We start from the raw sequence: 11,894 nt of genomic DNA on the forward strand, positions 1-11,894 counted from the left end.
CTCTTGCAATCGCTTCTTATGTGGAGCTGCACAGACCCTGTCTCTCTCCTCTGTACACCCACTCGCCTTTTTAGGGTGACATGTCTGCACAGATGCACCCCTCATGAGCCTCTGGCCGTGACTGTTAGCATCCTAACCTTCTGGTGGTTAGCCACACTGGCAGTGGAAAAACCTCTGAATTTATGACCAAAGCAAATTAATGTCCCCATAATGGCAATTGTGGTGGACTTATGAGGAAAAATAGGACCATAATGTTTATGTGTTTATGTGTTTTTAATGTTTATGGGTCTGATGTTTCAGTCCTCATCCTGATGAGAATAGGTGTGTCCGAGTTAGCTCATTGTTAAGGAGGTTATAGGCATGAAGAGTTTCTGCTAACTACCCAAGCTCATAAATGCCTTTTTCGTTTTTATGGGGCCCATCCTCAGATCCCCACATACATAAAAGGGGTGAGAGGGATCCACTAGCCTCAAAGGGACTCCCCACTCCAGCTCGCCCCACTCTGCAATCATCCTTGGTCCTCACCCAGGAAGCCACCATGTCTTGTCGCTCCTACAGAGTCAGCTCTGGGTGCAGGATGGGCAACTTCAGCTCTTGCTCAGCCGTGACCCCCCAGAACCTGAGCCACTTTCAGGCCAGCTCTGTCTCCTGCAAGAGTGGGCCTGGTCTCCGGGGCCTTGGTGCCTTTGGTAGTCGGAGTGTCATCAACTTTGGATCCCATGCACCCCGGATGGCAGCTGTAGGCCCTCATCCCACCCGCTGTGGAGTTGGCTTTGGTCCTGGCAGTAGGATGGCCTTCGGCTTTGGTGACAGGAGTGGTGTCGGTCTGGGATTTAGGGCCTGCAGTGGTGTTGGTCTGGGCTTTGGAGGCGGCAGTGGCTTTGGCCATGGTTTCAGCAGCCCTGGCTTTGGCTACAGAGTTGGAGGAATTGGAGGACCAGCAGCCCCATCTATCACAGCGGTGACTGTTAACCAGAGCCTGCTGACGCCCCTCAACCTGGAGATTGACCCCAATGCCCAGAGGGTGAAGAAGGATGAGAAGGAGCAAATCAAGACCCTCAACAACAAGTTCGCCTCCTTCATTGACAAGGTAGTTATAATGGCTGAATCTCTGGGTCTGGGATAGGGAGGCTAAAGTCTTGGGAGTTCTGTCTCTTAAAAAGAACTAGTCCAGCTCTGGGGCAGCACCTTTGACCCAGATCCTTTGGGTGTCTACCAAAGCATTGAGGTATGACCTCTGGGAGGTTCTATCAAGGAACGAGGACAAGCCAGAGAAACTGCTACATGGTAACACAGGCCAAGGCCTGGTCATGTCTTCTGGAGGAAGGAGGGGCGGCTAACCAAAGCTGAGGGCATCTGGGAAAAAATGAGACCTACTATCTGGTCACTTAGAAATGTCTCCTCAACAGGCTGGAAGTACCAGGACTTCAGTCAGATGTAGAGTGTTGTAAGTTCAAAAGATTTAATCCTTTGAAATTGTGGTTTCCTTAATAAGATATTCAGTTTCTGAAGCTGGGTGGCCCCATCTGTGCAGGATTAGGAAATTGGACAGTGAATTGAGTAATTTTCATGTAAAAAGAAAAAAAAAATACATCCTCCTGTGAATGTTTGGCCAAGTTGCCTAGATTGAGGGAAATCTAGGTCCCAACACTGGTAGTCACTGATGCAGAGGAACAGTGACATGAACTTCCAAAAGACTTGACCTCCCAAGGCCATGTCCATGGAGAAGGAAGCTAGGGCTATGTTTGAAAATGGAAACTCTGTGAGCTCCAGTTTCTCCATGTCTAACATGGGGGTGGGGGCTGTGAGTTCTTCTCCAGCTCTACACATCTCAGTGGATGGGATATCTGAGGTGGTGGGTATGGCTTATGATCCCAGAATATACCTCCTGGTACCACGCCCACCCCAAATGTACTTTCCTCTGCAAGGTATGGTCTGCCAGGAATGGCTGGCATCTGTTTTCAGCAATAGACAAATCAGTCTTTCCACCTTCCCCATGAACTGTCTTACATCTTTCTTAGGGGGAGAAAGAGGGGATTGTACTGAAACATGTCTATTTGTAGTCAAGACTGACTGAACGTGAGTAGAGGGTCACGGATATGCCCTTCCAGTGTGACCTGCATTGGAAGAGGAATGAAAGTCAACAAAAGAGACAACACTGTCCATATGTGATGGAGATTCATTGCCAGCCATCTAGAGAACTGGCCAACGTGTGGGGACTCTATCAAACACTTCATTTCTTTGTCCCTGTGGATCTAGGTACGGTTCCTAGAGCAACAGAACAAGCTCTTAGAAACCAAGTGGAGCTTCCTCCAAGAGCAGAAATGTGCCAGGAGCAACCTAGAACCTCTCTTTGAGAACTACATCACCAACTTGCGGAGGCAGCTGGAGACACTGGTCAATGACCAGGCCCGGCTGCAGGCTGAGAGGAACCACTTGCAGGATGTCCTCGAGGGCTTCAAGAAGAAGTGAGTGGAACCCGGATTGCACACACTGATGACAGGCACAGGCTGCTCCCAAAGCAGCAGCCCAGCTCATATGACAGCAACTGGGAGGGTGGGAATTGGTTGGCTACAATATACAGCTTGGGGACAGGATTGAGGATAGTAATATGTGAAGGGGAGGAAGAGTGCCTCCACGAGTCCTGAGGATAAAGAAGTCTTGGAATTGGGCATGGTTTGTCCCTAATACTGCCAGTGGAATGAGTGAGATTCCCAGAAAAAGGATTCCCTTGATTCTGAAAACAATGCCCACATTCAGCATTGAGTTAGATCCTACTCTGTCAATGGTCAAGTGCAATGACCCTAAGTCATTGCTAATAGAGGAGTATAGCAATGGTCCAGATCTCCAGACCCCCAAATCCAAGTTGAAAAGGTAAAATGGATTTGGAAGAACTAAGACCACCAACTCATAGGTCTTAAAGATGGAACAGGGAGCCAAGTTACCCAATGGAGCAGAGAGTTCCTCAGAGGCTTGCTGAGGGCTTAGGAGTAACTGGTCCTCAGTTTGCAGTGAGAACTAACCCCTTCATCTTTATTACCCAGGTATGAGGAGGAGGTGGGATTCCGAGCCAATGCTGAGAATGAGTTTGTGACTCTGAAGAAGGTAAAGAAGAGCAACAAACCCAAATTTCTCCTCCAGAAGGGCAAATATTCTCAAGAACCCCCAGAAACATCCCAGGGAGTCCCATGGAATCAGGGACTATGTTTGAAAATGGAAGGGAATGTGAGCTCCAGTGTCTCCATGTCTAACATGGGGTTGGGGGCTGTGAGTTCTTCTCCAGCTCTACACATCTCAGTGGATGGGATATCTGAGGTGGTGGGTATGACTTACAATCCCAGAATACACCTCCTAGTACCACACCCACCTACTTTCCTCTGCAAGTTATGCCTCTGCAAGAATGGCTGGCATCTATCTTCAGATATAGACATGGATACCCTAACTCAGCCAACATGGATACCCTGACTCAGGAAACTGACTTCCTTAAAACCCTGTACATGGAGGTGAGGCTCATCTCTCAGGAATCTGAGGAGATCAGTGCTTTGTGAGTACACAAAGACAGCAGAATCCCAAAGATCACATCAGTTTCCCTTGGAAATTCTGATTTGGCATCAGATTACTTCATTGGGTCACTTGAATCAGAGGTATGAAAAGATGACCTTTTAAGTATTATGAATTAGCTAGATAATCCTTGCTTTCAAATGAGCACTGGAGAATTTCCAGCAGCCTCTGGAGGAGTTCTCAGAAGAGCCATAGTCACTTCCACTCAGTGACATTCCACCCATCCCAAAAGCCTGTAGGAATTGGTCCTGTGGAAACTGACCAGATCTTCCACCCATTCGCAGATCCTGCCAAGTTGGGAAGGGTAAGCAGCATACAGGTAATAAGTATCTTATCCTTCTCTCTTTTATGCAGGATGTGGACACAGCTTTCTTGAATAAATCTGATCTAGAAGCCAACGTGGATGCCCTAACTCAGGAAATTGACTTCCTTAAAACCCTGTACATGGAGGTGAGGCTCGTCTCTAAGGCATCCAAGGGGATCAGTGCTTGACCTGGACTTCCCGGTGGCTTAGCCTAGGCTGGCATATTTTCAAACGTTGGCATCCTACATCCTACCACCCAAGTCTATGTGCTGTGTCATGGATCTGCAAGTGGAGCAGGTCAGGGGAGCAGGCTTCTCAGCAGCCTGGCTCAGGCCTATGAATGGCCACCTTGCATGTGTGATCCAAATCTCCATAAGCCAAGCTAAGGACAGGGGTCTAGGAATGTCACTTCCTTTCTACTGGCCAGATGACTCTGGAAAACTGATTTGCCAGGAGATGTAAGAAAAGGTGTTTCTGATCCAGTAGCCAAACTAACTCATTATCTTTTGCTTCATATGTGTTCCGTTTCGTCTGGAGCAGACCCAGGCAGAGCTGAGTTTTCAGCTCTGAGCAAAGACACCCTGAGTGAACACTCCCAGGAGCCCTCGCCTTGCCAGCCAGCTCCAGCCTCCTAGTTCTGAGACTTGGGAGGCCATGGTTTAAAATATTGGCAGCTCTCAATGGAATGTGACCAGCAAAGCCACTTTCTGGATGAGCCAAAGAAAAGTTGAATCCCTAGCATGGCTCCCACTCTCCCCACCAAGTCCACAGACACTGCAGTTTTACTATTTAAAACCTAAGCAAGGGAGAGGGTAGAAGGGCTATCTCCCAGCAGATAGCAAAGGTTCTAGTGTGACACTGAAATCGTTCTTGGACACGTCTTTTCCCTTACCCTCAGTGTAGAGGATCTTGATGTGTCCTAAACCAAATAGCAATGTTTTTCTGCCCCTGATCCCAGTCACATCCTAGGGACTCTATGGCAGGGTCTGAGCCACAGATGAGACTCTGAGCCCTTCTGCCTTGCTGTTCCTCCAACACAGGAAATCCAGTTGCTGCAGTCGCACATCTCAGAGACATCAGTCATCGTGAAGATGGACAACAGCAGGGACCTGAACCTTGACGGGATCATCGCCGAAGTCAAGGCTCAGTATGAGGAGGTGGCCAGGCGCAGCCGTGCTGATGCTGAGGCCTGGTACCAGACCAAGGTGGGCAAAAAGAGGTGTGGCTAGCCCTGGGGGGAGAGTGCTCCTTTCAATGGAGTAGAGCCAGGGAAGTTCTGAAGTTCCCAAATTAGTGGGGGCTGTGGTCTTTACCTGACCTTTGAAACTTCAAAACACTGCCTTCTGATCCCAGTATGAGGAGATGCGAGTGACAGCTGGCCAACACTGTGACAACCTACGCCACACACGGGACGAGATCAATGAACTGACCCGGCTGATCCACAGGTTGAAGGCAGAGATCGAGCATGCCAAGGCTCAGGTGGGCAAAAAAAAATGAGAGAAAGCCACAGAGCGGGAGAGGTAGGGCCCCTAGCTTTAGGGAGCCCCAAGTCCGATGAAGTCAGGGTCATGCCAAGACCCAGAAACAGAGGAATGGAGGCTTTGTGCAGGAAAGACTTCCTGGAGGAGGAAATAGGGAAGAAGGGAGAATCTCCCATGTAGGAGGAATGACCCGAGGCGGACCCAGAGAGGGAGGGGAGGTCGAAAGAACAGGTGGATTCTCTGGACCCCATGGGCAGCAAAAATCAGGAAGGGTGAAGTCAATGTGGATGGAAAGGGAGGGAAAGTCAAGCTCTACCCTCTGGTGACAGCAAACTACAGGATCACCATCCCTAGGAAAACAGCCACCAGAGGCTCCATCCCTGGCTTGGCCCCAGCTACATCCCTATCAGCCATGGGCAGTGTTTCTAACCCCCCTGGGCCCCTGCCAAAGCCCAACTGCAAACTGCCCTCCCTGCAGCGAGTCAAGCTGGAGGAAGCAGTGGCCGAGGCAGAGCAGCAGGGCGAGGCGGCCCTCAATGACGCCAAATGCAAGCTGGCGGACCTGGAGGGCGCCCTGCAGCAGGCCAAGCAGGACATGGCGCGGCAGCTGCGGGAGTACCAGGAGCTCATGAACGCCAAGCTGGGCCTGGACATCGAGATCGCCACCTACAGGAGGCTGCTAGAGGGCGAGGAAGTCCGGTGAGCGCTCTGGGAGGGAGGAGGTCAGACATAGGCATCTGGGAAGGTTAAGCAAGTAAGGGGAGGAGCCAGGGGGAAAATTGCTAAACTAAGCTGCTCCCAGAGATGACAATACATTTCCCACAAACATTAGTTGGTTGTCCTTGTCCAGAGATTAGAAGGTAGCTCTAGATCTGTGTTCTCAAATGTGAAGTCTATAAAGCGGCACAGTGTCTCATGAGTTTTGCTTGGTTGGCTGGTTTGTTAAAAATAATAACAATACATTTCCTTAAATATTTTAATTCAGTAGTTTGGGGGTAAGCCAGGAATGGTGGCACATGCCTGTAATCCCAGTGGCTCAAGAGGCTGAGATAGGAGGATGAGGCAAGAAGATCTTAGCAACATAGTGAAGACCTAAGAAACTCAGCAAGACCTTGTCTCTAAATAAAATATTTAAAAGGCTGGGGATGTGGCTCAGTGGTTAAGCACCCCTGGGTTCAATCCTCAGTGCCAAAAAAATAATTTGGGGGTAGGCTCTAGGAACATATGGTTTTTTCAAAGCTCCCCAGTCGCATGTACAGCTGAGACTGAGAGCCAAGTGTCCCCTGCCTGTGAACTAAATTGTTCCTTTCTCTCCAGCATCTGTGAAGGCGTTGGCCCAGTTAACATATGTAAGTAGTTTATGCCTTTTCCTCTTCACATTTCTCTCTCCTTCAAATTTCTTTTAAACTCAGGCTCATGCAGGGTACAGGGCCCTCCCAAGAAGCTCCTTGGTTATGACCAAGACAGTTAGGGAAGCAGGGGCCAACTGCCCCTTGGACTGGGACATGTCCTCAGCTGAGGTCCAAGATCTCTTGGAGTCTGCCTTCCCCAGAGCAAAGCATTGACAAGGGTGTGCAGAGTTATCAAAGTAGGAGAAAGTTCCAGAAGAGACTCAGTCCTTTTGCTTTGAATGACCTTGTCCTTCAAGGGAACCATCTCAGAGAAAGAAGGAATGGAAAGGCCTGTGCCAGGGAGGTCTGTCATTCCCTGATGGCAAGGATGGGACAAACTGAGTGGAAGTTCCCCCTCCTGTCAAATAGTACTGGTTGTGCCCAAAGTACACAGGACACTGAGCAGAGCACTATGGGGTAGCTCCAGGCCAGCCCCTGCTCTCTAGAATTTCAATCTTCTTGCAAAGGTGAGTCCTAGTTACTGCCACCCTAGTCCTGGAAGGACCCCTGGGAGGAGGAGCAGGCCTTGGCATACTAGATGTGATTTGCTGGAAGTCACAAGACTAGGCAGAATCCAGATCCAGATTTCTGACTCGAAAACACAAATGTACACAGATGCGTGGTAGGACTGAGTGCTAATCTGGATGGGTCAGATGGTCAGAGCTACCCCTTCCAGGAGGAGAGTGCCCCTGGAGGCAGGGGAAGGAGCAGCAGGCAATGGCCCTTCAGCAGGAGGTTAAGCTCCAGGGGAGATCAGATGGAGCAAAGACCCTGGTGAGAGAAGGGGGCAGAAAGAGTGTGTAGTGACAGGCTGGGGCTGGTCTATGCAGAGGTTAGGGTTCAAGTCCTGGGACATGGAAATGTGTCCAGAGCTGACAAGGGACCCATGTTGACAGGGTTTCTTATGGGGGAGTAAGTGCACCAGGAACCCAGTAGAACGGCAGAGAGAAGGTCACAGCTTCCTAGAGGCTCCAGTGCCTGGGTCATCCAGCCCACCCCGCCCACTCCGCCCCCACCCTCACTCCCACCAACTTGGGCTTCATATGATAGTCAGCAGATGGACAGATGCAAACATCCAGAGGAATTTCCAGAATTCTCCCACCTTGACCTGGCTGTTGGGTTTTAATGCAGTCACAGTCTTTGGGCATCCAAGACAAGAGAAGGAAAAGAGGACCCTGACTCCTGGAGTTAGCCCCTTTGATGGTTTCTTCTCCGCAGCTGTGAGCAGCACCCGGGGTGGCGTGGTGTGTGGGCCTGAGCACCTGGTCGCTGGCTCCACCCTGTCCCGCAGCGGAGTCACCTTCTCTGGCGGCAGCAGCATCCGCACCACAGGAGGGGTCCTGACTTCCTGCAGCTCCAGCCTGGGTGGGGCATGGGGCAGCCACGGGGACCTGCTGAGCGCGGGCACCAAGGGGGGCTCAGTGCTTGTGGGTGAGGCCTGCGCCCCCAGCGTCCCGTGCCCGCTGCCCACTGAGGGTAGCTTCAGCAGCTGCAGTGGTGGCCGCAGTACCCGCAGCTCCAGCGTCCGCTTCTCGTCCACCACCACCTCTCGCAGGACCAAGTACTAAGCCAACCCCCAGGCCTCAGCTTCTGTCCAGAGGAGAACCAACTCAACGTCCCCTGCTTGTGCCCCTGAGAAGTCTCCAGCCACCCCTCCTGCCCAGTCACCAACAGCAAGCTGTCCCCAAGGGCAGCTGTGCCTTGTCAGACACCCCCTAAAGGATCTTGCCACAGTATAGATATCCTGTCCACAGCCTCAGCCCCACTGGCTTCTCTCTGATTCCCAATTTCCTTCCTTGGGATCACTCCTCACGGTCCATTTCCCAGGGAAATGCAGGTAGAGCCCAATTCCAGACGCAGTGTACCTGGGGAGAAAAGGACTGTTCAAGCCCAAAGCAGGTGTTTGGGCTCCAGGGCCACCTGCGGCTTTGGTAGAGCTGGAGCACAGTGTGGACTGCACAGTGCAGGTGTCCCCAACTCTTGCTTCCTGCTTCTTGCCTTCCCTGCCCGGGGACACGTCTCTCCTTCTCTTCCTGGCCCACAAATACCCACAGTTTTTGGTGGCTCAGGGACCCCTACGGCACCCACAGTGGTTCTTCCAGTGGCTTATGTCCTAGTGTTCCTCTTCCTGGGGTATTGGTGAGGTGGTGGCTGCGGCTGGAGAGGTGGTCTCTGTAGCACTCCATTGCCCCTGTCCTTTGGTGGTGTGAGGCCCAGCCCTGGCCACAGCAGGGTTATGTCTACGAGCTCCAGAGAGACGTGGGGGTGGGGGTGCCACCTGTTTGTTCTGCTCTTTATGTTTCTGGGTTTTCAATAAACTTGCCAAGCTCACTCTAACAGGACTCTGGCCTCTCCTTCTGGACTACACTGGGGATGGGGAGACTGCCTCCTAGAGGCCCCCCAGTCCATCCTCCTAAGGACTTGCCAAGGACTGGTGTCCTGAGCCCAGGGGAAGCACTGGGAAAAGAAAGCTCAGAACCTGCCAGGGAGGGGCTCAGCTCTTCAAGACAAAGAAGACATGGAGCAAAGACTCTCAGAACAAGTGACAAACAGCCCACTTCTCCCCAAGCTCACCTTACCCTTCAGAGGGGCCCTCCTCCTGACCAAAGTGAACCCTTCCACCTGGTTCCCAGGTCCTACCCAGTGCCAGGTCCTCTGGGATCACTGCAGGGACCTCGGGGTCTTTCCATCTCTGCTCTTGTTTCCACCTAACTCATTCATCTCCAAGCTGCTGGAGAGATCTTTCTCACATGGAAGACCAGTCGTGGTTCTCCCCAGCTTATAGTCCTCAATGGCTCCCCATTGCTCTCCAGAAGTAGCCCAGGCTTCTTCACATGGTTTTCAAGGACTTCGTGATCTGCCCACACACTTCCTACTGTCATCTCCTCCATGCACCTCACTTCCGGCCTGTCATCTTTCACTCACATTCAACAATTTGATAAATGCCCACTACATAAGAGTTGGGAACAAGGTTCGATTCTTATCCCCGAAGAGTTTCCAATCCATCTGGTAGAACAGATGCACAAGTAATTAAGTCTCGATTTGATAGATTCTTTGTTAAGAGTAGAGTTGGCACAGGGTAGAGGCCTAATGCAGACTTGGGGCATCATGAAAAGCTTCCTAAAGAATGTGATGTCCTATCAGAGAAGCAAAGGATGATGCCTTAGCCACACAAAGAAGAAAGAAGTGCTCCAAGCAGAGGCCACAATGTGTGCAAAAACCAAGAGGTGATAGAGAGCATGACAAACTTGAGACTTGCCCGGAGTTGAGTCTGGCTACATCATAGAGGCCAAGACACAGCATTCCTATTTCAAGCGGAAATAGGAATCAGCCAATGTGGATCATGACCAGGAACCCGGATGCGCTCCATTAGGGCACATCTGTCATAGTAGGAATTGATTGCTGATCAGCCTCCCCCCAGATAGCTCTTCTTAGAGATCAGGAAGCACATATTTTATCTTTATATATTCAGCTTTACCCAGACCCTGGTCAACAACCCAAGGACATACAGAGTGCCCTGCTCACAGCCTCAGGCCTGCCTGACCCTGGCCTCACCAGCCACCCCGCCCCCATTTCCAGAGGCTCCTGACTTCCAGCTCCTCTCCCCTATGCAAAGTTGCATACACCTCTAAGACAGCAATACCAAGGCTTCCTCATGTGGCCTTGGTGCCTCTCAGCCAGACCTACATCCACCCTGTGCCAGGGCTCAATTTATGGCCTCAGTTCTAAGGTCACCCTTGCCTGCCTACACTGTGAAAATGATCTGGTCCCTTTGGAAGAGAGGGGTTAAAGATAACTCCAAGCTTTGTCGGCTGGTGTTTCAAGTAAGAGATTCCCTTCCACGTGCCTCCTTGCAGGTCCCTGTTTGGGTTCTCCAGAGCCAAGTTCCCACCCCACAGAGGCTTCTACAGTGCCATGCTCCTGCAGCACACAGCAGCAGCCAGTTGCACCAGATGCCAATAGCTGCCCTTGATACCCTCTTGGGCAGTTTCAAAGCCAAGCGCCTCCAGCAAGTTCCCTCTTTGTGAAAAGCCTTCCCCACACCAAAGAAGGTGGATTTCCAGCTCTGAAGATTTCCAGCAAGCTCCACTGGAGTGGCCCCCCCAGTGACTTCTCTGGCATCCAGTGAGTGACACTCTGCTCTTTCCAGGGAGGTCTGGATCCCAGCCTGTTCCCTTGGGCCCTCCACCATGGCCCGAGGGGTAGGAACCGTTTCTCACATTGTTGCTTCTCTATTTTTTGGAGTTCTCTTTACTTCTCACTGGCCAATGCCTCATAACGCTGACATCCCATATTATTGGCATTAAACACTCCCCATTCAAGTTACCGCGGGGTGCTGTCTCCTGATTGGGCCCTGGCTGACGGATGCATGCCATTGGAATGGCATTGATTCCAACTCTCGAGCTAGATGACAAGGCAATGTTGGGACTCCCAGGCTCTAGTCATCAGGTTCCTTCTCATCTTTCTGCCCTACCCCATGGGTGACATCATCATCCGTCTCAGCTTTAAATGCTATGGATAAGCCAGTGACTCCTGAATTTGTGTCTCCAGCCCAGACCTCCCATTAGCTACAAGCTGGTATATGCAACTCACCCACCAACATCTCCCCCTGTGTGTCTAACGGGCTACTCAAACTAATCATGTCCCCAAACAAGCTCCTCTTCCTGCTTCCCTCTCCAGCTCCTTCCACATTATTGGCAACTCCACTCAGCTGCTTAAGTCAAAAATCCTTGGAGTTATCTTTAACCCCTCTTTCCTCTCATGTTCCCATGTTTAATCCATCCACCAATATCATCAGCTAAGCTTTTAAATAATAGCCAGAATCCAACTGCCTCTCATCACTCCTACAGCGACCACTGAGGCCCAATAGGAACTACTGCAATAGTCTAGGCAAGAGTCAGTGGACTGCATCCAGCTTCTGAAGAGCCTAAAGTCTGAGCTGTCAGGGAAGCTGATACCTCCTTGGCCTTTCCTGCTCCTGCCACCACACGGCCTCTGCTAGGCTAGTCACGGGGCTTTGCTGCCCTCTGCTGGCCGCCACCTTCCACAGTGACAGGGCACAGGGAATTTTCAAAGGCTAACATTGTGAAAGGTGAGCTTAGTCTTTCAACTTTTTTTTTCCCCAACCAAAATTGTACGTAGGACACAGACATAACA

General features: G+C 51.1%; 1 protein-coding gene across 1 annotated transcript; it reads left to right on the plus strand.

Moving 5' to 3' along the window:
* Positions 1 to 538: 538 nt before the first annotated feature.
* Positions 539 to 8,305, plus strand: Krt84 (keratin 84). The gene is made up of 9 exons (XM_027949797.3): positions 539 to 1,090; positions 2,260 to 2,468; positions 3,045 to 3,105; positions 3,916 to 4,011; positions 4,906 to 5,070; positions 5,219 to 5,344; positions 5,825 to 6,045; positions 6,664 to 6,695; positions 7,956 to 8,305. The coding sequence occupies exons 1-9, from the start codon at positions 539 to 541 to the stop codon at positions 8,303 to 8,305; spliced, it is 1,812 nt and encodes a 603-aa protein (XP_027805598.2).
* The last annotated feature ends 3,589 nt before the right edge of the window (positions 8,306 to 11,894 follow it).

Source organism: Marmota flaviventris, chromosome 3 (assembly GCF_047511675.1).
Source record: "Marmota flaviventris isolate mMarFla1 chromosome 3, mMarFla1.hap1, whole genome shotgun sequence".
Lineage (NCBI taxonomy): Eukaryota > Metazoa > Chordata > Mammalia > Rodentia > Sciuridae > Marmota > Marmota flaviventris.

Bases quoted from the DNA above. Each gene is read 5' to 3' on its own strand.
- Krt84 (XM_027949797.3), top strand. From the start codon at position 539: ATGTCTTGTCGCTCCTACAGAGTCAGCTCTGGGTGCAGGATGGGCAAC. The intron at 2,469-3,044 runs GTGAGTGGAACC...TTTATTACCCAG, and splicing joins CTCGAGGGCTTCAAGAAGAA to GTATGAGGAGGAGGTGGGAT. The intron at 5,071-5,218 runs GTGGGCAAAAAG...TTCTGATCCCAG, and splicing joins AGGCCTGGTACCAGACCAAG to TATGAGGAGATGCGAGTGAC.